Raw genomic sequence first — 26,986 nt, 5'->3', positions numbered from 1 at the left:
CCCCAAACCCACTGAAAATAGAGAGCAAGCAGACAGTTTAATTTTTGTTCTATTTCATGAAATACGTCTTTCAGGAAAGATTACCAGCTCCTGAGCCAGTACTTCGTTTTTCCTCTTCTAAGGTACGTAGCTTTTGGACTGGATCAACCCTGGCTTTGCATTTGCCTAGAAATGCCATAGTCCCACTTACAAAGCAGCTAAGGAACAGACTGGACTGAGAGGAAACTCAAGAGGATCTCGCTTCCTGTGATTTTTCTCAACAAAAGGGCCCAGTGAAGAGTCCTTGCTGATCCACCTTCCGGGTCTGGCTCCCGAGCTGGCAGTTTGCAGGGCGGAGACTGGGAACGGCCTACGCAACTCTGGAGCCAGCGGGCAGAGGGGTCATTTACAGCGTCCGTAACCCAGTGTGCACCACATCCGAGTCTGGGACAGGCCCGCTACGTCACTATCCATGGCTGCTGTGGCTGAAAACATCCTGCTTCTCAGATAACTGGGCATTCAAGTACAACAATGAAATGCAGTAGGAAAGTTCCTGGCATGCAGCTCTCACTGGACCGGCCTATCCCCGCCACCCAGGGTTACAATGACAGGAACCATCTTTCCCTCCTCTTGTATCCTGGAACCCACTCCCTCCTGCCTTCCAGGAATCATACACCACTATCTCTCAGTCAGGTTAGGGGTACTCCTGGGAGAAGACTGTCCAAAGGGTAGGTGGGTATAAACAGCTTCAAGAGAATCCACTACTAGGTGGTCAGTGTCCAACTGCATTCTCTCCTAAAATGAAGCTGCCTGATAGTCTCAAGACGGCCAAAGTCCTGCAGGCCATCCTTCCCTTTCCTTCTCACAGCTGCTCCAATTGGGAGCAGAAGGCTGACTTCTCAGCTCTCCTCTTACCATGATGCACTGCCCCAAGGCACAAACATCCCAGAGGACAAAGGTCACAGGAAAGCCCTCTGAATGGAGGCACAGGGCAGGGGTGTGCTTTCGCTATCCCACACCCAATTCCGTTAAGGGCAAAGTAGGGTATTATAAATAAGCTATCCCAGTTCATAATGGAATGTCTTAAATTCAGACACATCGTAGCGTCTGATGGTAGGGATGATTAAAATTTCATTTAGCAACTTCAATCCCTAGACTACTGTAAGAGAAGCCATTATCCCCATGAGAAGCAAACAGGGAGCCAATAAGCCACAGGCACAGCACCTTCTTCCACCCAGGTGACTGGCTCCATGCCTCACCCACCCGCTAGGAATCAAACTCAGAAGAGAGGTGGCTGATGGTGCGCCTTAGAAACAAGTAAGACTTCTCCTGAGAGTGAGTCTGACTGCTGAGTGGGCTGACAATTAGAACTGGTTCTGCCTATTTATGCACTGGGGAGACAGTTCTGATAAACTGAATGAGCTAAACCTGCAGCTTCAAGCTTTTGAGGAAATATAAAGCGTATGTTTTCAGATTGGTAAAGGTATGACAAAATCAGTAAAATCACAAAATTCTCAACTCTTGCTGAGAGTTTCAGATAAAACGACAGATGTTTTTAAGTGAAGACAGTTATGACTAATGGTCAGTTGACAGGTCTTGGGAAAGTGGTTTTGGTGAATGCCTCAGAAACCGTGATGCTAAGGGACTCTAATGACTGTGTTTGGAAAGTCTTCTCCAAGGCAGGTGGGTTCCAATTCTATGCTTTCAACAAAATGGAAGAAGGACCCTAACCTAGTAATCAGCAAAAGATCAACAAAATATCTTATATGGTATTTTTGGCCTCTAACTTTGAAGTCCAAGGACAGAATGTCATAGCTGTAACAGACACGTTCCAGGCCTGTATGAATAAGCAGTCCTCAGTGTCTGCATCTACAAAAACAAAAATTAAGAAAGAAAACTGATACTGAACCCTTCTTTCTAGCATAAAGTCATTCACAAATACATCAACTGAATCAGAGAAAAATGCTAAAAGTAATAACTCCATCATTCTCAGATACATTTCAGATGAAATAGTATTTTATGTTTAATAACCATTAAAGCTTGCAACATATTGTTTAAAGTCATTATTCGTTCAACAAATATTTGACAAGTGCTTATGATGTGCCAGGCACTGTTTTAGGCACTGGTGACACATCAGCAAGAGACTTTCCTGCCCTTACAAAGCTTACATTCTAGTGGAAGAGAGACAAAATAAATAAGGAAATCATATAATAGAAGGTGAAAGAGCTAAGCCAGTAGGAGCTGCGATTTTAAATAGGGTGGTCAGAGAGAACAAAGGCCTGAAAAAAGAAGGGTGAAGAACACTCCAGGCAGGGGAGCTGGGTGAGGCCCATAAGAGGGCCTGGTATGTTCAGGGAACACTCCAGAGGCCAGAGGGGAGGCAAGGGAGGGAGGACCTGAGGCTGAAGACGCCACTGTGAGAGTGCTGGCTTTTATGCACAGTGAGACAGGGAGCCATGAGAGAGGTCTGAGCAGAGGAGGGACAGGCTGGAGGCCCTGCGGAGGCTATCAGTTACAGTAACCCCAGTGAGACATTAAGCTGGTTAGGACCAGGGTGGAAGCAGTGAAGTGGGAATACTCTGATGGGAGCAATACCAGTGTTTGCTGACAGATTGGGCGAGGGGTGGGGAAAAAGGAGCCACAGAAGAGCTGAGTTCTCTGACCGTGCAATGCAAAGGGCAGGGTTGCCACTGGGAAGATAAAAAGGCTGTGACAGGCACCACTGCACAAAGTTCCATCAGACAGGTGAATCTGAGGTTTCATGTCAACATCCAAGCGGAGATGTCAATCGGCAGTCGACCGATCATTCTGGAGTGTGGGGGAGGTCGGGGCTGGACGACGGTAGTTTGGGAGCTGTTCAGTAGACCCAAGCACTCAGATTTCATGAGCTGACTATGGAGGTCCAAGGAAGGACAGAGTCTGAAGGACCCCCACCTGGAGGGGTGGGGAAAGGAGCTAGGAGGGCAGCCGGCACCAATGGAGGAGGAGGGAGACAAGGAGCCAAGAGTTGGTACAAACAATGACTAACAATCATTCAAAAGAAAATGCTTAAGGCCTAAGAGTCTTACAGTTAAAGAAACTTTTAAAATAATTTTTATATATACATACATGTGCATAGATATATTTACAGAATAGTATGACAGGGTGACAAAATACTTAGCAGAAATATGTTTACCCTGGGATAAAATTCTACAGGACCAGTGGAATAAAACGGAGACTGCAAAGAGAAAAGGCAGCAACGAACATTTTCCAACCACGGCAATAGAGCTTGCTCATGTTTCCACAAAAATGCATGATAGTGGGCGTATCCATGCTGTTTAGATTCTACTGGAAACATTTTAAAGAGCAATATAATACTTTTATCTTTAAATGTCAATATTTACAGCACACTGGAAATCATACTGTATGCACATTTTAAACCTAAGTCAGGGAAAACACCGTCCCTGCCAAAGATGAGCCTGTAGACTGGGGTCAGCAAACTTGTTCTGTAAAGAGGCAGACGGTAAGTACTTCAGGCTTCGGGCCACAGATCTCTGGTCACATATCCTCTTTTGTGTTTTTTTCATAGTCCTTCAAAAATGTAAAAGTCATTCTCAGCTTGAGGGCCACACAAAAACTGGCCCAGGGTAGAATTTGGCTCACCTCTGGGATGGGATCTAGTGCGCCCACCCCAACATGAAAATACGCAAAAGGGGAGCCTGGGTGGCTCAACTGGTTAAATGTCTGCCTTTGGCTCGGGTCATGATTTCAGGGTTCTAGGATCAAGCCCCATGTTGGGCTCCCTGATCAGTGGGGAGTCTGCTTCTCCCTCTCTCTCGGCCACTCCCCCCCCCACCCCTGCTAGCGCACTCTCTTTTTTTCGAATAAATAAAATCTTAAAAAAAAGAAAAAAAGAAAGAAAGAAAAGAAAACACACAAAGACAAACTGGTGCTGACCTGTGTGACACAATGCACATAAAGCTGGCTCACTGACGAGGGGAAGCTGGTGTGGGCTGGATTACTCAGGGGAAGCCTGGGGGATATGCTGTTAGGTACAACGTGAAAATCAGGATGACAACTGCCACAACATTAACCACATGGACACACGGAGCATGGACCACACGGTCACTGACGAAGTCACCACAGTGCAGTGGGATGGGCACAACACCACTTCAAAGAAGAAACTGGGGCGTGTACAGTAAGTAACTGGCTGCAGCCCCACGGCTAAAAAGGAGCATAGCCACTTCCGATCAGGCTGTCTCACTGGAATCTGAGGGTAAGCAGGGCAGGGGAGGGGAAGACAAAGAGACAGTGTCCATGAGGCAGGCGGAGTGGGTGCGGAGTTGCAGATAGGACTGCCATGAGCCAGCTATGGCAGACGTGTGGCCTGGTGCCACTGAGGAGGTGGGCAGGTGCTTGGCGATGACATGGGGTCAGGAACCAGCAAGGAGCTGCAGACAGACACTAAGTCAGCTGTCATGTAAAGATGCTGAGATTTAGAGGAAACCATGGACATAACAAGGAAATAAACATTAACGATCAAAAAGAAGCAAACAGAACATCAACAGCTAAAAAAACCTTAATAACTGAAACGAAAACTTCACTGGATGAGGTCCACAGTAAATCAGACCCTGCAGAAATAGGAATTACCCACATGAAGCACAGAGAGAAAAGTGAACATAGCCTTGTGACCCAATGGAGGTATAGTTTCTATGTAGAGGTAATATATATGCAAGAGATATTCATACAGGTGGAGTCCCAGGAAGGGGTTACAGAAAACATATTTAAAGAAATGCTGGTCAAATTATTTCTAAGTTTGATGAAAACCAAACTCACAGATCCAGAAAGCTCAACAAGCCCAGGTCAACAAAGCACATCACAGTCAAACTGTTAAAATGGGATAAAGAGACTATCTTAAAAGCAACCAGAGAATAACATGCACATCGCATGAAGTGGAACAAAGAATCAGCACTAACTCAGGAGGCAGCAGCATGAGGCCCCTATGATGCTGAAAGCGTCACCAGCAGGGCTGCACTACAGGCAGATACTAGGGTGTTCTTCAGGCAGAAAGAAACTAACAGATGGAAACAAGGAATAAAGGTCACTGGTGGTCAGTATGTTGATAAACACAGAAAGCAAGCAGACTGTCTAAAGCCAGGTTACAACATATGTAAAGGAGACATGAGAACTATAAAATGAAAGGTGGGGTGGGGAAATGGAAATACCCTGTTATCTGTCCAAGCTTCCACCTTCAGAACCGGAAAAAGAACAACAAATTAAATTGAAAACAAGCCGAAGGAAGGTAATAAAGATACGAGCAGGAAAAAAAATATATTAGGGGAAAATCAATGCAACCAAAAGCTGGTTCTCTGCAGAGACTAAAATCGATAATCCTCTAGCCAACCTGATCAAGAAAAAAGAAAACACTTTCAATAGGAATTAAAGAGGTGATATCAACATAGACTCCACAGAATTTGATAGGGTGAGATATTAAGAACAACCTTACATCAACAAATCTGAAAGTGTAAATGACACGAAAGCCACAAATTACCAAAGCTCACTCCAGAAGGAATAACCAAAATAGCCTTCTATCTACTGAAGAAATTGTATTTGTGCTTAAAATGTTACCACAAAAACAAAAAAAAACATTCCAGAGCTAGGTGGCCTCCCTGGTGAATTCTACCGCTGACTACAGAACGGATACTAACTCTTCGTACACTGTCCCGGAAAGAGAAGGAAGCACGTCGCCCTTCATTCCAGGAGAGGGCAGAGGAGGGGGAGAAACTAGACCCTTAGCCTGCACCATATGGAAAACAAACTAAAAATGGATCACAGACCAAACTGCCAAATCTGAAACTAAAAAACTACTTTAAAAAAATAAGAGGAGTTCTTTGTATTTCTTAGATCTCTTAGGGCACAGAGAGCACAGCTCTCTGTGTTGGCTTGTATGGTTGCTATAATAATTCACCACAAATTCAGTGGCTTAAGCAATACAAATTTTCTAACTTCTGTTGGTCAGAAGTCCAAAATGGGTGGCATGGGGCTAAAATCAGGGAGTGCGCGGGGCTGCGTTCCTTTCAGGCCACTCTGGGGAAAATCTGTTTCCTTCACTTTCCAGCTTCAGGAGGCTCTTCCTCCACCTTCGAATGCAGTGACGGCCAATGGAATGAGGACACATGGCAGCACACGGCAGAATCTCGAGAGCACCATACCGAGTAAAAGAAGCCATATACAAATGCTACATACTATTTTGGCCCATTTATATGGCATTCTGGAAAAGGCACAATGATGGAGACAATGGCTGCCAGGAGCGGGGGGACCTTTCTGAGCTGACAGAAACATCCTGTATCTAGACTGTAGTGGTGGTTACACACTGTGTCAAAATGTAGAGAACACCCCCGAACAGTGAACTGTCAATTAGATCTTCGCTACACATGATTTTTGAAAATTAAAAAAAAAAAAAAAAAAAAGCCTATTATACATAAAAGGCACTAACAGATGGGACAGGAAACCAAGAGTGCTGGCAATCTTTACAATATGTCAGAAAGCTCAGCATTTAAACAGCTTTATACACATTATATTGGTTTTTACTGGTGACCATAAGAATATATGTTAAGCATGGTAATGAACAGCTTTAAACAGTGAGTCAGACATTTAATCTCTCTGTCACTGGAGAAACCTGAGTGTCCTGAGAAGAATGTGCCTCAGAGTTATGTGCGAGGCAGGGTGTGTGTGTGTGTGTGTGTGTGTGTGTGTGTGTGTGTGTTGTGTGTGTGTTGTGTGTGTTGTGTGTGTGTATGCAGAAATCGGAGTAAGAACAGCGTGCATCAGACACATGGGATGGTAAGTCAAGAAGCTTACCTGGAGATTCTGGAAAGAGCCAAGAAAAGAGCAGTGGATGTTTTCCCAACAAAGGTTAGCCAATGTAAAGTCAGATAATGGACAGTCTTAAGAGCTCACATCACACTTCTATTACATATAAAAAGAGAAGAACTGGCACCTGTATTTCTAGGGTTAAACTGAAAGAAAAGACTTCACCAGGAAAAAGTCTGTTCCTCTTCAAATTTATCCCCTCACGATAGTTATCTCCATCTTAAAACTAAAAGTCAATCTGGAAAGAACCAGGGAGAGTACGCGTTCCGGGTCCGAAACCTTGACGTGCTAACCATGCACAACTGCAGTGCAGGTCAAGGCAAAGGGCCTGCTCAGTGCTCTTCTCTATCTCAACAGCTTTCAGAATCTCCACGAGTATTTAAATGTTGTTCCAAATGCTCAAGAGTGGGAAGAAACCCATGTTTCAGGCTTATCAACCATATTTCTTTGTTCAGAAATTAGGATCTTACTGTATTTCACATTTAGAAATTTTCTGTAAATCCAAAGCTCTGAAACAAAGAAGGGGCCATTAATCAAACATTAATAGGGGTAATAGATAAATCAATTAAAATTTTATGACTTAATGTACGCTACACTTTTACTGTCATTATCAATTAGAGAGTTTTTATAAATTAAATGTTCAAATTAAGGAAACACAAATAAGCTAACACATTAGAAACAAATACACAAGATTTACAGTGCAGCTATTGAATTCCCTAATCGGAATTTTTATATATGTAACATTAACAAAAAAGATGTTATTAACCATTAAAAAACCCCCACATACCTAATAAAGAACTTATATCCAGTTATATAAACTTTACAATTCAATAACAGGACAAGCAACCCAAATGTTAAACAGGAAAAATATCGGAACAGACACTTGAACAAAGATACACAAATAGCAAACAAGCACAGGAAAAGATGTTCAATACCATTAGTCACTAGAGAAATGCAAATAAAGGTCACAATGAGATACATTCCCACAAAAATGGCTAAAATTGAAAAGGCTGACAATACCAGTTGTTGCCAAGAATGTGAGGTAAATGGAATTCCCATTCATTGCTAGTAGGACTGCAAAATAGTACTTACACTCTGGAAAACTATATAGCAGTGTCTTATGAAGTTAAACTTACTCTTATCACATGACCCAGTAATTCCATTGCCAGGAGAAATAAAAACATAATGGCAAAGACCTGCACGCAAAGGTTTTTATAGCAGCTTTATGCACAATGGTTCCAAAGTAGAAACAACACAAAGGCTTATCAACCAGTGACCTGACAAACTGGTATACACACATAGAATAGAATAGAACTCATCAAAAAAAGATACAAAATACTGATTAATGCAACAACACAGGTGAAACGCAAAAGTATTATGCTAAAAATGTAACATGTTACACCTCAACCAATATTGCTTTGAAAAATTTTTTTTAATCAATTATCTAAGTTTCCACCTTAAGAAAGTAAAAAAGGGAGCACCTGGGTGGCTCAGTAGGTTAAGCAACAGACTCCTGATTTCAGCTCAGGTCATGATCTCAGGGTGGTGAGATCAAGTTCCCTGTCAGGCTCTCTGCTCAGCAGGGAATCTGTTTGAGATTCTTTCCCCTCTGCCTTTCCCCAACTCACACCTGCATATGTGCGCATGCTCTCTCTAATGAATAAAATCTTAAAAAAAAAAAAGAAGGTAGCAAAAGAAAAGCAAATTAAACCCAAAATATAAGGAAGGAAATAATAAAGAGCAGAAATCAATGAAATGCACAAACAACTCAGAAAAACAAAAGTTCTTTCCAAAGATCAACTGGATAAACCTCAAGCTAACGTGATCAAGAAAAAGAGAAGACCCAAATTACCAATGTCAGGAATGAAAAAGGGGACATCAGTACAGGTCCTACATACAGTGGTAGAATAAGAGAATATTCTGAACAACTTTTATATCAATAAATTCTACAACTTGGTGAAACATTACGTGAAACAGACAAATTCCCTGGAAGAAAAAAATTACTAAAGCTGACTTAAGAAACATAGATAAATAACCCTGTATCTATTTTTGAATTCATAAGTAAAAATTTTCCAGAAAGAAAACTCTAGGTCCAGACTATTTAACTGGTGAATTTTATCAAATATTTAAGGAAGAAATAATACCAATTTTTTACAGACTCTTCAGCAAACAAGAGGGAACACTTCTTCATTTATTCTACCAGGCTAGCATTGCTCTGATGCCAAAACCAGACAAAATAATCACAAGAATAGAAAAATACAAACCAACATTCCTCATGAATATTGATATAAAATTCTATATGAAAATATTAAGAAATTTAATGTAAATATGTAGAAATATATATATTTCTATATTGAATATAAAGAAAATAGATAACATATCATGACCAGGTGGGGTTTATGGCAGGAATATAAGGTTGGTTTAACACTCAAAAATCATTAAATGTATTTTACCATATTTACAAAATAAAGGAGAAATATCATATGATCGTATCAACTGATGCAGAAAAAGCATTAGAAAGAATTGAACACACATGATAAAAACTCTCAGCAAATGAGGAAAAAAAGGTAACTCTTCAACCTGATAAAGAAGTTATTTTTTAAAAATAACCCTACAGCTAACATCATATTCAGTGAATAATGAGCGCTTCTCCCCTAGGATTAGGAACAAGGCAAAGACATGTGCTCTTACTACCTCTATTCAACACTGTCCTGGAGGTCACAGCCAGTGCAATAAGAAAAAGAAATTAAAGGCATGCATACTGGTAAGAAAGAAGTAAAAATGTCTTTATTGTAGATGAAATGATCATGGATATAAAAATCCTAAGAATATATAAGAAACTACTAGAATTTAGTAAGTGAATTTATTAACAAGATGATAGGACACGTGATCAATATATTAAACAATCAATTGTACTTTACATAATTAGTAAGTTAAAATGGAAATTAAAAAAATACCATTTACACCAATTTAAAAAAACATGAAATACTTGGTGTTATATCAGCAAGACCTATACACTGAAAAGTACAAAACCCTGCTGAGAGAAGTAAGGACAATCTCAATAAGAGGGACATTCACGTGCTCATGCATGGCAAGACTGAACACTGTGAAGATGTCATTTCGGGCAGAACTGATCTATAAAGTCAACACCATCTCAATCAAAATCCCAGAACTAGGTAAATGCAAATTAAGACCACAGTGAAATACCATTTATAACTAAATACTGAGCAGTATGTAGAATAATTGCAATTTCTCACACACTGCCATACAGTACAACCCCTATACATTACTGCTGAGTGTATAGCATGACCCCTTCAGAAAGTTCTTACAAAGCTAAACATAGATCTTCCTGTGACTCAGAAATTTCACTCTTAAGTGGAATTAAAGAGAAAACGAAAGAATGAAAAAATAGGAGTATAAAAAGGATGGTATGAAAATGCTAAGAGCAGTTGTATTCATAATAGGGAAAAGCTGGAAAGAATTCATGAACAGGAAAATGAGCAATTATGGCATACTCATAAAACAAAAAGAAACACCACTGATACAACACATACGAATTTTAAAAATCTTATATGAAAGAAGTCAGAGACAAGAGTACATATATAAAATGACATTTATATGAAATTCAAGAACTGACAAAAGTCATTTATGGTAACAAATCAGAAAGGAATTTTGGGTGGTAGCCAGGTGCAAGAAATTGACTGGAGAGGCAGCAGAAGGGAATTTTGGAAATGCTTTACTGGGGTTGTGGTTACACAGGTGTACACATTTTCTCAAAACTTATTAAGCTACTGTCCAAATTAGTACATTTTATTGTTATTTTATACCTCAGTAAAATTTATTTAAAAAGTAAAACTAAAAAATAAAATTTTAAAAAAGATTTTATTTATTTGAGAGAGAAAGAGAGAGCACAAGTGGGGGGCGGGAGGGGCAGAGGGAGAGGGAGAAGCAGACTCCCTGCAGAGCAGGGAGCCCGACATGGGGCTTGATCCCAGGACCCTGAGATCATGACCTGAGCTGAAGACAGATGCCTAACCAACAGAGCGCCCCTAAAAAAAAATTGTTATTTAAGTCCATGTTCCTCTCTGCCTAAAAGATCCATATCACAGTGGGGCAGGCTGAGGGGACCCCCACAAGTTAGTAGGGCAACAGTTTCTCAAACTGTCTAACTTCACCAAAGACTCCAGAGAGTATCTCAGCAAATCTTTTAAGTGTTCGCTTTGTCTCGATTCTTTTTTTTTTTTTTTTTTTTTTAAAGATTTTTTTATTTATTTATGTGACAGAGAGACAGCCAGCGAGAGAGGGAACACAGCAGGGGGAGTGGGAGAGGAAGAAGCAGGCTCATAGCAGAGGAGCCTGATGTGGGACTCGATCCCGGTACGCCGGGATCACGCCCTGAGCTGAAGGCAGACGCTTTAACGACTGCGCTACCCAGGCGCCCCTCGATTCGTTTCTTACTAGTATTTCTTCTTACTTTGTGAGTTGATGTGGAGACTTTTTTCCCCTCTTAAATTCAGTTTTGTTTTCCTCTACCACCAAAATACATTTCCATCTTTCCTCTGAAGAGTACATTTATGCCCAAGCATGAGGGACATTCTAAAAACTAAACTATGAAAATGTTACCAAGTATGAACAGGAACTATCTTGCCAGGAGCCAGGTAAAAAGGAGCTGTGAGCTTCAACTACCGATAGAGTTCTCCCACCCTGACCACCCAAATATCTAGATCTTATTAATTACTGAGTGTGCAAACTACTGGCTGCTTCCAGTGAGCCGGTTTCAAAATGATCTGCTTCATACACGGTTAAAACTTTTATCACTTAGGCATATCTCTATAATTTCTTTCCAATACTAAGAGGAGCATGACTCCAAAACGTTGTTTTAAGACCACGATATTAGACAAGTTTTTAGGGTTGGCAGATCTCTGCCACGTTTCTCTTAATAACAAAGGGCCGGAACCACAGCAGCTTTCCGACACCCTAACACCACAAAATAAGGGCAAACACACAGCATCTGAAGGACACGCTGAGCACGCAGCTCAGTGTGATAATCGTGTCCCTGACACACACTTACTACAAATATAAATGCTAAGGTACTAAACAGTTACGGGCACCGAAACACAAGCTACGTTTTAATCTGATGGAACAGTGAATACCAAAACTCAAGCAACTGTGCTCCACTTTCAAGAACAATAAGAACATCAAAGATGGCGTCATGTACATAATCTCAGTAATCAACAACACCCACGTAATTCCATTAAAAAAAATTCAGTTAAAAAAAAACAAGAGCAAAAGGAGAAACTCTTATTCAGAGGCCGGACTTGACACAAACCCACAGAAGATGGTAACAAGCCCAGCAAATTCAACAGAGGTCTCTGAGTGGCTGGGAAGGACCATGGAGCCCACTCCTGGGCAGGGAGCAGAGCAACAGAATCCCTGCCAGCCACTGAAAATGCTCTTAGGATGTTTACTACAAACACACAGTCTGAGACCACTTAGTACACACAGAACCAATCTCAATCACCACAGTCATTTCTGAAAATACCCTGCATCACTCAACAGTAACAGTAAATGTTGTTCGGAATGGTGACCCTGAGTCACCAAGAAACATTAAAGTGTGCTTAATACCCCTTGCTAAAAACAGCACAATGTACCATGTTTTATGAACGCGGCCAAAGGATGGTTATAATTTTCATCATTTCCTAGCTTAAAGTCCTGAGCTTCAGTTATCTCTTGATGTCAGGCGTGTGCAATGCCCCACATCTACCGACTGGGTTCTGATATTAACTCCCTCCTAGTGCTTTCTAAGTGCAAATGGTGCCAGACTGAGTTTACAGACATGTCCAGAGATGTCTGTAGAACCACCACACAGATTAACCGAGTTTTAAAGTTTTCAAGCCCATGTTGAAAATGGGATTTCTCCTGTTATTATAAAACATTTTCCACAGAAAATAATCCATCCTACCTGCAGGGAGACAACTGCCAGGTCTTATTTGTGGGTTCAGTATCGCCTACTGAAATTCTGTATTCTCTTTCACTTTCTAATTAGCTAGTGACTCATTATTCTCAGTGTCTTATTCCCTTTCCATGCCCCAAATAAAATCACACCCTCCATTTCCTCCACAACATTCCTGTCCCCACCTACCCTATAGCAGCCCCGCTGCCCAAAGCACAGCACCCTCTGCCCAATGTAAACACTGGTAGTCTGTGCCAGGTTAGAATCCGCAACGTTCAGAGCTGCACTGCAGTAAGAAAAAACTCCAGTCCTCCATCTTACTACCCAGTCTGACCAAGGAGGGACAGGTTACCATCCCGGAGCACCTGGAGCTTGGAGGCTTACCAGTCCTAACGAGGACAGCTGGTAATCTGCTTACCTCCCTGTGCCAGACCCTGGGCTGAAATCCTTCACACACATAACCATCCCACGGGATAGGTCCTATTTGATCCCCACTTTCTAGCTGGGTGGGCTGTGCAAAGAGGTTATGAAGCAACTGAACCATGATCACACTGCCACGAATGGCAGAGCAGGATCAGAACCCAGTTACGATTTCAAAGCTCACACTCTTCACTGTACCAACAGCTCCTGCGGCCGTTCACTCCAGCTGTTAGCCTGTACTTCATTTCCGCATATACACCGAATGCCACCGGTTCCCTTTATTCTGCTCTGACTACAAAGCACATATCTTGTCTTCATGTGGAACAGTTGTGACTTTCGTAACTTTCAAAAGTGAGAGGACAAATCAAGCCAAAGATTCTAGATTTAGGCAGCCTTTAAACTTTACTGTCTGAAAATCACTTTAACACTTAAGTATGTAAGAATATTACCTGGGGTTACAGTTAGCTGAAAGCAATGAAGCTTGTTTGGATCAGGAAAATGCACCTTACATGTACCTGCAAAAGAAACAGCACATCAGGAAGGTCTGACAGCTAGCAGCAGTCCTTATGTGGAGGCTAACCTTGAAACACATGGAGTTGAAGGTGCTAGAGGAGTTTGTAGACTCCTCCTTGCTTCTGGTTTGACAGTAATTGTGCCACCGTGCTAAAATTGCAAACCAGTGATTTGCCATACAGCAAAACCAGAAAAACCCAGGCCAAACTTCTAGGCTGTTCATCCACCACCATACTTACTCATACCCACCACAGTAAACTGAAGTTCAAAAGAAGGGTGCCCGTGAAGTTAACTCACACCCAGAGTTTACCATGGCATTAAACAGGAGGGGAAAAAAGTCTTCACAGCCCAAGTGGCAGCTCAGTTTGCTCTGCTGTTCAAATGATGCTCTGCTCAGATGGCAACACCCTATGTCCACTGTACTACATCAGAAGGGATCTGGTAAATCAGGACAAGGAGTTCTCACTGGGAGAAGAGCTAATGGTTAGTGGTAAAGGCAGGGGAAGCTGGCTACATCCTACATCTGCTTCCTTCAAACAAATGGTATCAAGGAATGGTAAATACACAAAAGGAATAAATACCCATTAAATTGGGAAGGAATGATGTAGAAATTGTCTATTATTTTATAAACTCAGAAAATATGCTAAACTCCTTGGGTCACTTGCTGACTTTATTTCTTACAAGTCCCACCACTGAAAACATTTGCCTAGTTTTACAATGGTATGAAATTTCATAAAAAATAGGACGATTCAAATTCAGACTTAGAAATGGCCCTTACAGATCATCTAGTTCAATGTCCTCAAGCACGAGGTAACACAAAGGTCCAGAGAGGTTCGGCGACTAGCCCAGGATCACACACGTTATCAACAGAAGGTTTTGTTCCCAAATTAAAGATGAGTTCATGGCTCTTCTCCCTATACCACGCCTCATTTCATTACTTCATGAACATGCCAGGTGTGAGGCATAAAAACCATAAAAATCTGTTAATGGGGTTTCTTTTTTTCTTTTTTGCCAATCCCCCAGAAAATCAACGTAGAGTAAAAGGTAACTTAATCCAGAAGAGCAAGAAGGGGTCTTAGAGATTACATTGTTACATTCCTTATTTTACAAATAATGAAGCAGTGAGCCAATGGAGTTCAAAAGACTTCTGCCAAACCACACATGTGAACTATATATGGGCTTCATTTCTCCTAATCTTGACTTGAAATGAGCAATACTATCTTTCCAGTGAGATCTATGCAACAGAAACGTAGGACAAGGGCTTGGGGAACGTCTCACTTATTGGCTGAAGTCAGCAGCATTTCTTTGTTTTCATACTTGGCATTCCCCTTTGTTTCAATAGAAGGGCAGACATAGAAATCCATCCCTCTAGAACAGACTGGCCCACCAATAATAACAAAGTTATCAAGGCAGATTTACAAACAAGTACTAAAAACAACCAAACATTTTTAAAGCTCAATAACAAAAAGTTAAGAGACAGGTTTTTGCTTTAGTTCAAAGCTTTTCCTCTGTCTGCAGGTATGGGCTAGCATCTTGTACTTCCATCTCTCTGGAACAGGTATTCTTGTCAACAGAGAAACTTCTATAAACGCGCATGTAGAGAGCTCCGAGCTAGTTCTGAATGATTACTAAGCAGCACTGCTACACAGCAGGTTATTTTGTTTTTCTTAGTTAATACTTCAGAGATATTAGTAATACTAGATAAGATACTAGAGATTTATTCTTTGGTGGCTTCTCGTTTCCTCTTTAATGAGCTGCGTACTTTTGGAAAGCATGGCTTACTTGTATAAACTAATTTAGACCTCCCCCACTCTGATGGCACAGAGGGTAGGGAGAAAGCGAGAAGAGACAACATGCAGTCTCTTTAATCGGACACTTTAGCCATAAGTGCTAGGGAGATGCCTTTTTCAAACCTAAGGTGTTTAGTTAAAATCCTGGTTTGAAAACCAATTACACAGTTTGTTTTTATAATTTCTTTTTAAGTAGACCCCCTGCCCAACATGGGGCTTGCACTCACGATCCTGAGCTCAAGAGTGTACGCTCCACCGACTAAGCCAGCCAGGTGCCCCCCAAAGTTTAACAGTTTTCAAACCAAAATTTTGGATAAAGTTAAAGCTATCCTCTATGGGTTAAAAACCAATAATTTCTGTAAGAGTATATTTAAGGACAAAATGAACAGTGCGTAAGTGGTTAAGTTTTTGTGGCCTTTGATTAAATGTATGCGTGTGTGTGTGTGTGTGTGTGTATATACGTATATGTGTATATGTGTGTATATATATATATATATATAAACCCTTTAAGAAAACCCCGAGACACTTTCTTCCAGTTCTGACTAGAAGAAAACTTTGAGGTCAAGCAATTCAGGGATTTAAGGCATTTTTGGCTGAGACCCATACTAAGAAACCTATTTTATATCACAACCCACCACACTCACAGATAAATACCATACACTAAAAATAACTTTTCAAGAAACTATGTGTACTTACCCTTACAAATGATTCTATAACCACTTAAGGGTCACACCAACTATCATCCTTCTAACTGTAGTTGGCGGCAGGAACGGGCCCTCTCTTACCTGTGTCCGGTAGGCCAGAGAGACCAAGCTCCCTAGAGCATTCACCCAAACCAGGAGACCCACGTATAAAACATTTCACTCACACTGACAAACATCATCAGCCTCAGAACTATTTTTAACCAAATATGATGATAGAAAGTTCTAATTAAAAAAAAAATACTAAAATGGTCAAAACTTTCAGGCTTTAATGGTATTATAAAAATTTGGGACAAGATTAGTAACAGGAAAAGAAAAACAACCCTTTGACAAATTAACTGCCCGGTAAACGAGTATGTTCACAAGTGAGGACTGCACAGCAGGTCTGTGTATCTGAGCTTCCAGAAAGGACCAAGGACACCTGGTGATGTAAGGGGTGTGGTCACCCCAGCTCACGAACGGAGATACATTATAGGCAAGCACTTTCTGGACCAAAAAGGTGGTACTGTCAGTTATGAAAACAGGACCATCTGTCACTGATTTACAGATTTTTACACTCAAAGAGGACATGGGACAAAATACTGTGGAAGAGATACAAACCCCAACCAAGTCACCTCTGCCACAGGAGGAGAGAGGAGGCCCCTCCGTGCTACAATCACGAAGATGGTAAATACCTCACTCTTACCCGAGCCTCAACAAAACTCTGCTACCTGTTTGCACAAAATTAAAACCTACTCCCAACACGCACGAGAAACAGGCTTTTGGCTGTACAAGGTCACTAAAACGTAAAAAAGCTTCTCCATGCAGTTACTTTGCAGCACTTACTGTCTGGGCGGGGATGCTATACTTACACGGTAAATTAGCTTCAAGCTCCGCGACCTCTGTGGAAACAAAAAGACTGTTGTTAATACCAGTCAGGTCTCCACATAAAACCGCCAGCTCTAAACTGGCAACTTCTCCCAGAATGCTGAGGGACAAAAGGGACTGACGTAACTAAAACCTACACTTGGTCTAACGTTTAGACTTCAGACCACGGAATTGCTTTCAAAGACTCAAAGGGACTTGTGGGATGCCAGCAAGTACAGTCACAGGCCCTTGGAAATGTACTTAGTATAAATGAAAATCATTTAAAATTCACACAGAAATCACCCATAGGTAAATAGTCACTAAAGTGTTTTCGAAAGTCTTGTTCCCCCACGTAGCAGAACTACTGCCCTTGGTATCTGATCTATATATACACCTTGTGTCTCCTCCAGTTCTTTCAGACCTGGCTTTCTGTGCGGCTCACCCAGTGTGTGCTTGAACTATTCCAGTAAGAGAAAATTCTGCCTCCTGCCGGGGCCCCAGGCTGTGCTGTTATCCATTAACATCTTGCTAAATGCCCGAGAAAGGGGGGCTTGGAGCCTTGGCTCTTTGAATCATCACTCGCTCAGTGTTTAAGCCCAGCGCCCGCTCTGCCAGGACAAAGCTGCAAACCCTTCACTACAACTGTTAAGAGCTGAGGTCTGGGGACACCCAGAAATAAGTGGGCAGGCAAGTCAGCAGTGCCTCAGACATAGTAAAATGTGCTCTGGAGTTCTGGGAGCACAAAGACTCCCCCCAGCTGTGGAGACGAGAGAAAGGAGGTCTATGGGCCACGATTTAAAGAAGAAATAGAATGAAGTCCAGCAGAAGAGGAAAAAATGCATTCCTAGAAGCTAAGTTAGTGATGTGCAAAAGCACAAAACATAGGCCAGCATAGAAACCAGAAGGCACACAACGCAGCCAGAGCAATGGGTACAACAAAAGAGCAACAAGAAACAAGGTGGAAAAACACGGCCTGGGTGTTGGAGGGGCCCTGTGTGCATGGCGTAGAATTCTAAACTTAAATCTACAGCAATAGGGGGCAGAGGGACATTTCTGAATAAAAGTTTCCAAACTTTCCTCAAGAGGACAACTTTAGAAAGGGCAAAGCAGAGGCCAGGTGACCTGTGAGGTGGGCACTCCGATAGGCAGCAAGGGCCTAGCAAAGGCAGGGAGAGCCCTGTGTGCACAGAGGACAAAGGGATCTGCCACCTGTGTGTGGGGGGGGGGGGGGTCAGAGACGGCAGAGGGCTGACATGCTGGGGAAGTCCTGGGAGGAGGAAGCTGAAATCTGGGTGCACGGCTAGGGCTGAGGAGTCCCCGCAGTGATGCCACCTGAACGACATGCGACTGACAGAGGAGAGAACAGTGAAAAGACAGAAAACACAGGACAAAGGCAAGGGGTCCCTCAAGACAAAAGGCGGAAAAACAGTAACTCAGGAGACAGACTAATCCAAGGGAAATGAGGTCCCAGTCAAGGCCATGAAGTGTGGATCAGACGTTGCTGAGGGCACTGGAAACAGCAAGAAGGCAGGTGGCAGGATGGAAACCAGATTACAAAAAACTAAGAAGTAAATGGGTGGTCAAAATATAGAAGCAGTGGATATGACAACTCCTTCATGTCAAGTACAGAGCTGTGGGCAGGAGAGGGGAAGAGGATGGCAGAGGCCATCATGTGGCACAGCTGAACACTGAGTGCATTAGTGGGAAGACTGGCAGATGGCTCCATTCTGAGGCCAAGGGTTTGAGAGTCCCATAGGCCTTTAATATCAGCTATCTGAGAATCTGGGTACAGACAGGGGACCCACTAACTGTGTTCACTCTGGGGTCCAGGTATTTAGAATGGGCACTCAGCAAAGAGGAGTGGGGCAGAGGAGGGAGGAGCTAGGGAGTGGAAAGGTGCCCGCGTGGGCTACAGTGCTCTATCCGATGCTCCAACCAGGGAGAGAGAAAGAGCACATCTCTTCAGTGGAGCTGGGCACGGGGAGAGGAGTGACAGTTAATGACTGTCTTGCTGTGACTGGAAAGGAACAGGTTTTGCGATGAAGTATAAGCCTGGGAACTCTGTTTTCTTGGCTGCCTTGTGTTGTGGTACATTTAAAATACAGTAACTTAACAAAACGTAATTAAGAATCCTATGAATGTACACTATTATTATTCTTTTAAAGACCAGAGTGATCTTTAGTTTCGTCCTTCTGACTGGCGCATTCTCACCCTTCCTCGGAGCAGGGCACTCACTTAAGAAAACTGTATGCAGCAAAGGGGGGCTGAGACCACAGTGCTACCACTCTGAGGTCACTGACACGGGGTCCTCTGAGGGCCACCTAGAGCCACATTCTGCTCCAGACGCTCACACAGGGCATTTGTTTTATCAAAAAAGCACATATTATGTCAAATGAGTCATTCATTAATCACTTTAAAATAAATAATACCTATATAATTAAACTGTATGCTTTTAAACTATATGCATTTGCATATTTTATTATACTATTATCTAGCTTGTTGGTAAGAACTTACAAGAAACTGTCCTTGGGGGCCCTTGTTTTGAGAAACTGATGTTGGAATTGGCTTCCCTTGCAAGTCTGTCCTGTCTACAGTTGTGAGAACTCTGGCAGTCCAGTTTTTAAAAAAAAAAAACAGTGAAATAAAAAACATGCCCAGAGGATTTGAGGAGAAGGGGGACACAAAACAGAAGTAAAATGTTTGAGAAGACCATCTGGTGCCAAGGGACGGGGCAGAGGGAGGTCAGGACACAAGAGGGCAGCAAGGCACTGACCAGCAGTGTGGTGGTGATCGAGCAACAGAACCGGACCCCTGCACCACAGGGACGGGATGGGGGGCCAGAGGCTTGTGTCCCGAGGAAGCCTGACTGTAGTGGGATGGGGAATCAATCTCTGCCCTGGCTGCACATCACTCACCTGGAGAGGTTTTTGCTGCCCCTCTTTTAAAAACAGCTGTGGTGAGGTACCATTAACTATAATAGACCCACTTTTAGTGTATGATTCAATAATTTTTAGTAAAACCTGGAGTTGTGCATTTATCACCATAATCTATACCTGCTGAGCTTTTAAAACTCCTAGTCCTATGCAGACCCATTACACCAAAAGTTTTACGTGGGGCCTAGGCTTCTGAATTTTTTACTCTCCCGGTATCGGAAACTGCTACAGGATATTTGGCCATGTTAAAATATTCACACACAGATATTTACATACGCAGATTTAGTAACTTCACATTGTGGTCTAGAGTTCAACTCCAAAGATGACTATTATGCTTGCATTTCCAGGTCAGTGTTACTCAGTCAAGGGAGTGGACAAGGGCCAGGAGAGTCCCACCATAGTCAGGGCCTCCGTAGGCTTTTGGTCCAAGAGCAGGCAAGAAATACAATCTTGGGAGCACAGGAATTTCAATAAAGATAATCAGCATTTTAGTTCAGTCCAGTGCAGAAGGTAAAATAAGCCACGTACTCTCATGGGGTTGTCACAAATGACACAAGTTCCTCTACACTTCAAATGATGGCAAATAAGAATTCATTACTATCAGTAGCTATCGCCTTAGACTCGTACAAGAAGTCTACGGCCAAAGAAACAAGCAAATTGCTTCACAGGCTTGAGAGGCCTCTTTGCAAAGCAGCAGCCCTTCCCTGCATGACCTCACTGCCTGCAGGACACAACCCCTACCTGCAAAATAGCAAGAATTCAGGTATTTTTAACCTGCTAAAGTCTCGCCTGTTCCAAGATGCTAACACCTCTACCCCTCACTGGCCAAGCCTTTCTGGGGGGCACCTTGCACAATTCCGAGGCTGCACAACTTCCTTCTGAGAAATTAGACTCTTTTCCTTTCTAACTAAAAAACAAACCACAGAGCCCACTTGAAGCACGACTGCACCGAGATATCAGATTACAAAATCCACCCGATGACCACAGTGGCCCCCACACGGCACGTCTTCACCCCTTTCTGCCACAGGCTGCTCACAATACAGTGCTCTTCCTATTTCTCCACTGCCTGCCCCTCAAATCTGCGCCCTCTTCATGGTAGGGACTGTAGTCTGACCCAGCCCTGCGACCCCATTACTTGGCCCTGGGCTTGGCACACACAGGGAGCTCAGGAAACGCCTAACAAATAAGCACACTTGCCAGCAAGCTGGCCGTGCTCTTGGTGTGAACGTCCTGAGATGTGAGAAGCCTTTCCCCTTGTGTAGTTAGGGACCAATGCATTCCAAAGCTGCTGTGGAAGTGTGTTCCCCCCAAATTCCTATGTTGAAGCCCTAACCCCGCCCCGCCCCCATTATTAGGAGGTGGGGCCTTTGGGAGATGATGAGAGTTAGATGAGGTCATGAGGGTAGGGCCTTCACAATGGGATCAGTGCCCTTATAAGAAGAGATACCAGGTGCTTGCAAGCCAGGAAGGGGTCCTCACTGATGCCATGATCTTAGACTCCCCAGGCTATAGAACCATGAGAAATAAATGTGTGTTGCTGAAGCCACCCAATCTATAGTATTTGCTTATGGCAGTCTGAGCTAAGACAAAGGGCCAATCACCGAAACAGATGGCTCTTGGGAAGAGCCAGCTCCAAGCCCCGTCGGGCAGGGCAGCTGTGCCATTCCACCCAGGGAAAGATGTAGCTACTTCCCAGAAGACTTGATTACCTCCTTCCACCTGAACCACTACCTCTTAAATTTCTTTGACTGGAACTTTCTCTGTGAGCTTCCCACCCGTCTTTAGGTGTCGAGCACCCCCTCTGCAGTCTCAGCATCCATGCACAGTGCCCTTATCTGGGAGACACCTGAACTAAGAAGGGCATTAGCCCCTCCACAGGGACAGCACTGCTAGAGCCGAGAACTGAGGACCTCACGGCCCCTCCCATCAGCCCTTCTACTCAGGCTAGGGGCCTTTTAGTAGCACACTGCCGAGTGCCAGCCCAGAGCACTCACAGTCCCCTCCACACACTGAGGAAGCAAGGCTATCACCCTGAAAATCAGCACAACTGCTATAGCAGAGACTGGTATCAATGAGAATGAAACCCAAGGCCTCAGGCTACCCCCACTTTCAACATGAGCTGACAAGGTCAGCAACTGGCTTCTACAATTCTCCCTGCACTACAGGGCTACCGGGTATACCTAAGTGGGGCCACCAAGCTTTCTGGGCAGCCTGACGGTTATTTAACCCTTCGACAAAACATTTTTTAAAGGTTAACCTTGGAGCCAGCTGCAATAGCTCCATTTTAGCAGGACTCTTCCTCTCTGGGTCACTACTCCAGCTTTTATTTTTTATTTTTATTATTTTTTAAGATTTTATGTTTAAGTAAGCTCTACACCCAGCATGGGGCTCAAACTCACGACCCTGAATCAAGAGTCGTGCACTTTACCAACCGAGCCAGCCAGGTACCCTTCAAGTTTTTAAAATACATATTATAGTGCCGCTAAGTGCTCTGAATATTCTGCCAACATGCAAGCCAAACTCTGAGCCCACCCCCAGGGTCCTGGGCAGGGCCTGGCATAGAGAAAGCAGCTCTGGAAAACAATAAATGGTCCTCTTTCCCCCACTCTTCCAGGAATTGCTGGAATGGGGCCCTCCCTATCCCATCCCATGACTGAACAGCTCATGTGGACACAGCAGTGCACCTGAGGTGGCACCTGCACCCTGCACCCTGCACCCTGGGAAGCATATGCTGGTGGGCAGCCAGGCCTCTCTGCTCCAGGCCTGGAGCATGGACAGCCACACACCACAGCCACGGAACGCCAGGAAGCACCTGGGGTGTGGGGGCTGGGATGGATAAAGGTACACACAGATTCATTCCCTCTTATTCCCCTAATTCCGGAACTGACCCTGAACTCAGCACAATCCAAGTCTCCACATTTAATAAAGACTAATAGAGGTGAAAGGTTTCTGCCAGCATGCCTGGAGCCCCTGGGGTCTTTAGGGGGCACTAACAGTAGGGTGGCACACAGCAGGGACTAAAATGTCTGTTCAGCGAAAAAAATGAAAGAACAAGGAGACACACACAATCCCATTACATAAAAAGTGCCAAGGTTCTGCTAGCTAAGACCCTGCTAGGCTATTCTGGTAGGTGGGAAGCACCATCGGACTTTGAACTTGCTGGACTCAGTGGCCCCACAAAGGTCCACCAGGAACTCAGTACCATCTGCCCTGTGACTAAAAACCCTGGTGATAGCTCCCCAGTCAGGCTCAGACCTGCACAGATCTGACACTCTCTCCACATTGTCCCCAGCTCCTAGGATTCAGGGCAGACGGCAGCCCTCAGTCCTAGCCCAGAAATACTCGATTGTTCTACACCCTCCAGGGACTGCTGCTACAAGTATCTTTCCAATTCCAGCCTGAAGGATGTCCCCGAGTTACCTGAGGGGTGCAAACGAAAAGGTGGTGTGACCAAGGTGCCAGCACAGAAGCCTCCCCTGGCCAGCTGCTCCAAGGCAGGCTCTGGTTTTTCCAAGGAGAGGGGACTCCAGCCTTCCAGAGGCAAGAAAAGGAACAGGAACTACAGCTCTGCAGCCACTACTGGCCCTCACCATTAGCACCAACTGTCCCTGCCAACCCCCAATCTCCCCCATCCATCAGCTCAACCTTACAGCCATCTGCACCAAGCCAGATCTCGTACCTTTGGGCTACGGGATACACAGCCCTCCCACCCCCCCCCACCCCCCCACCCCCCCACCCCCCCACAGGGCTCTCAGCAGATGGCCTTCAGCAATCAGTCCTTCCAGGGACTGTGTAGGTTGCACAGACCCCCTCACCCCAGGACCCTCATCCCTCTCAGGGCAGCCTCTCTGGCAACTGATCCATGCAGAGCAGGAAAACCTGACCATCTCATCTGACTGGGGACTGCTCTGAAGGCTATGCTTGCCCTAAGCAGAGGCTGTCTGGGGCCTTCCCCAGAGGTCGATTTCTTGCTCTGCCTGCTCCTGAGTCCTTCACCTCCCTCTACAGGTATCAGTCCCAGGGATACTCCTTTATAACTATCCGGATACCAAATTCCCCACTCCTGGGAACCCAGCCTATGGTACTGAATCCCAAGACACATTAACATACTTTTCTACAAACTAATGATCCTCATGAGTAACATTCCCACATGAGCCAAAGCCACAGCCCAGGATGACACTGCTGACTATTGCAATCTTGTTGAACTCAGACATCCAACTTTTCTCAAAGTTCCCAAAGGGGGCTTCCCCTAGAAAGAACTTCTCTGTAATCACCCCTTAAGTGCTCACAATGCCACAGACTCCTAGACTCCACGCACCACTTCCGGCATCCGAAATCCCCAGAATGAAGATCTCCTCCACATCTAGCCAAGCAAAGGAGTGCTTTAGGGGCAGATCAGGAAATCATGGACCATCAGAGCATGCTTCATTATGTGCCTGTTCTTCACAGCCCCCTCTCAGGCCAGGGCCACCCTTCCTCTCTCCCCACCCTTTACCACATGCCCAAACTGCTCACCACTCAGCCAGCCCAGCCTGGTCCAACAGTCCCCAGAGGCAGGAGGGAGCAGGCCACATGAGGTGTGTGTTACACTGAGCCCTGCTGCCCACAGCTACCCCAGAAACCTGATAATCACCAGTGCACTGGGAGGATGGAAACAGGTGGCCCCACAAGGTGGTTTTGCACCTCTCTCTCTGATGAGTCTCACAAAGTCAAAGGACTTGAGCAGGGCCCTATAAACCCAGCCAAAGGTATCTGTCCTGGGAGCAGGGATGGAGTCCAGCCTCCATGGGCTCCCCAGGGCTGCATCAGGCCCTAGAGCCATTTGCGAGCTGCCAGGTGAATCCTCGGGCAGGGCGGAAGGTGTGCAGGAGCCCCTGCGCCTCCCTAAATGCTCTTTTCAGTGGACCCGCACTTCTTTCCTGCTCCTCCAGCTTCTGCTTGTTGCGTCTGCTCCCCCAGAGCCTGCCCCACCCCAGACTGTGGGTCTGGCTGTGCTGCTACAACAAAGTTGTACTCTGGACACGTTTCTTAACCTGAGTCTCAGTCCTTCAGCTGCAGAATGAACCACCCACCTGGCAAGGCTTAGCAGTCAAACAAGAACTGCCTTATGAAGTGTCCAATGCAGGGCCTGGTCCCAAGTGCTCTGTGTACAAGTTACTAATATCTTTACATGATAAAGATATGGTGAAGAAGACAGGACAGTCTACTCACTGCTTCCACCTGCTCCTCCTCAGCTAATATCTGGGCCTTCTCGCTGTAAGTCCCAGGCACTAAAACAGCCTTCACTTAAGGACCACATCAACACATCCAACCCCTTCCCCAGCTCACCTGGCTCCTGGCTTCCTCCGTAGATGGAACCCTTGAGCCAGCATCTGGGAAAGAGACTCAAGTCCTATCAGGCCCATCCAAGTGAGGAGCTGCGGCCCATGTCCCACCCTCTGAGCGCTGCAGTCCATCACAAATTCTGAATTCAATCTGATACAGTGGGTAATGTCAAAACGTAAGAAGTGATTCTTACTCCACCATTAGCCAGTCATCCATTAAGCTGGATAAACCAGAGCTAGGCCAGATTCAGGGGTAGGGAGGATAAGGAAGAGTGCACCACCCAAGACTCCCTGAACCTGATGCATTCCTGGTGCCACTCCTGCCAAGCTCAGCAGTGCCTCATTTCTGAGAAGGACAAACAGTGCATGCACTCACACCAGCTCTCCTGCTGTTAGGTGTGTTTCAAGACACACAAATGCCAGCAACCTCATGGTGTCTACCTGATATGACAGGAAAACAGGCAGTCCTAACCAACTGTATAGCTCGTGGCTTCCTAGCTCCTATACACTTAAGAAATGTAAACATGTGCCATAAAGTAAAAAGTGCTGCAAATTCTAAGCTTAAGGCAGGAACTGTTTCTTCCTCACCTTTTGTAGTCTTCATGACCCCAGGAAACTGCCTTTGCACCTCACAGTTGTAAGTCTGATCAATGAAAGAATGCAAAAATTCCATACAAACACACGCATATTCACACACACTATATAAACCCTTCTCCAAAGACTACAGCTCTAAGACACTCAAGTTATTAATTCTGTGACGGGAACTAATTTTGTACAAGGCTCTCTTCAGGCTGTGACTTGACTGAAGTACAGAAAGACCCTAGAGATTACTGAATTCCATTCCCTCCCTTTAGAAACTGGTGCTGAGGTGTCAGAGAGGGGCTCTGGAACCCCTTGTGATTAAGCACGAGAAAGGAAGATGCTCCCCTGACCACCACACCAGCCAGACACTGACAGCACTGAGGCCAGAGTACCACAATCCTCCCACCGGCACTCTGGCAGCCCCTACAGAGCATATTCCAAGTGGCAAGACATACCACATTTTCTTGTCCTTAGTATTCCCACAGTACGAAGTCCTTGTAAATGACAGGCAATTATATTTTTAAATATTTTCAAACAGGTATTTCTACTCAGCAACTGGCTGTTTCATATCCCCAAAGAGCCTCCAGTCAGACTTCGTTTTGTTATAGTAGAGAAACCAGCTTACATGGATGACGTTACCTTTAACAAGCAGCCTGTCTCTCACAGATACCCTCCGAGTGGAGTCGGAGGCTGTGGCTGACGTCCGGGACCCTTTGAGACCGTCCTCCCGCTTCAGTTTGCTTGCCAGCGTCAGCATTACTGCTACCTTTACCCTGAAAGACAGACCAAAAGTAGGGTTACAGACATGTCTCTAGACAATGACTGGAAATTGAAGACAAGGCCATAGGTAGTTAACTTTTACCTATACTTTAGTCACAGAAAAATTCAGCATATAAGGCACATTCATAAGACTGGATTCCTTATAATTGATTTGGGAAATCTCTATGCCATCCTCTGTAAGTCTGATTTTTTAAAGTACATAAAAATTTTAAAAAGGGACAGCCATGCATTTAACATTCACTGGGCATCAGGCCCTGGGACACCGTGGTGACAAGGCTCCCATGAGCTCGTGGTCTAGGGGAGCCTCCACCAA

The 26,986-nt window shown here is 44.3% G+C and overlaps 1 protein-coding gene across 4 annotated transcripts in view; it reads right to left on the bottom strand.

Moving 5' to 3' along the window:
- UBE2F (ubiquitin conjugating enzyme E2 F (putative)) overlaps positions 1-26,986 on the bottom strand; it is a 54,767-nt gene that overhangs the window by 23,571 nt on the left and 4,210 nt on the right. For 2 of the 4 annotated variants that reach the window (XM_026491529.4, XM_057306036.1), the window contains exons 2-4: positions 26,533-26,666; positions 17,060-17,089; positions 13,654-13,719 (exon numbers count right to left, since the gene is read on the bottom strand). In XM_026491529.4, coding sequence (XP_026347314.1) covers positions 13,654-13,719; positions 17,060-17,089; positions 26,533-26,650 — 214 coding nt within the window. In that variant the 5' untranslated portion in view covers positions 26,651-26,666. The remainder of the gene's footprint in view (positions 1-13,653; positions 13,720-17,059; positions 17,090-26,532; positions 26,667-26,986) is intronic. The other 2 variants (XM_057306038.1, XM_026491537.4) reach the window with 1 other exon arrangement.

Source organism: Ursus arctos, unplaced genomic scaffold (genome assembly GCF_023065955.2).
Source record: "Ursus arctos isolate Adak ecotype North America unplaced genomic scaffold, UrsArc2.0 scaffold_1, whole genome shotgun sequence".
Taxonomy (NCBI): Eukaryota; Metazoa; Chordata; class Mammalia; order Carnivora; family Ursidae; genus Ursus; species Ursus arctos.
The sequence above is the reverse complement of the archived record's forward strand: the minus strand, read 5'-3'. Positions and strand labels throughout refer to the sequence as shown.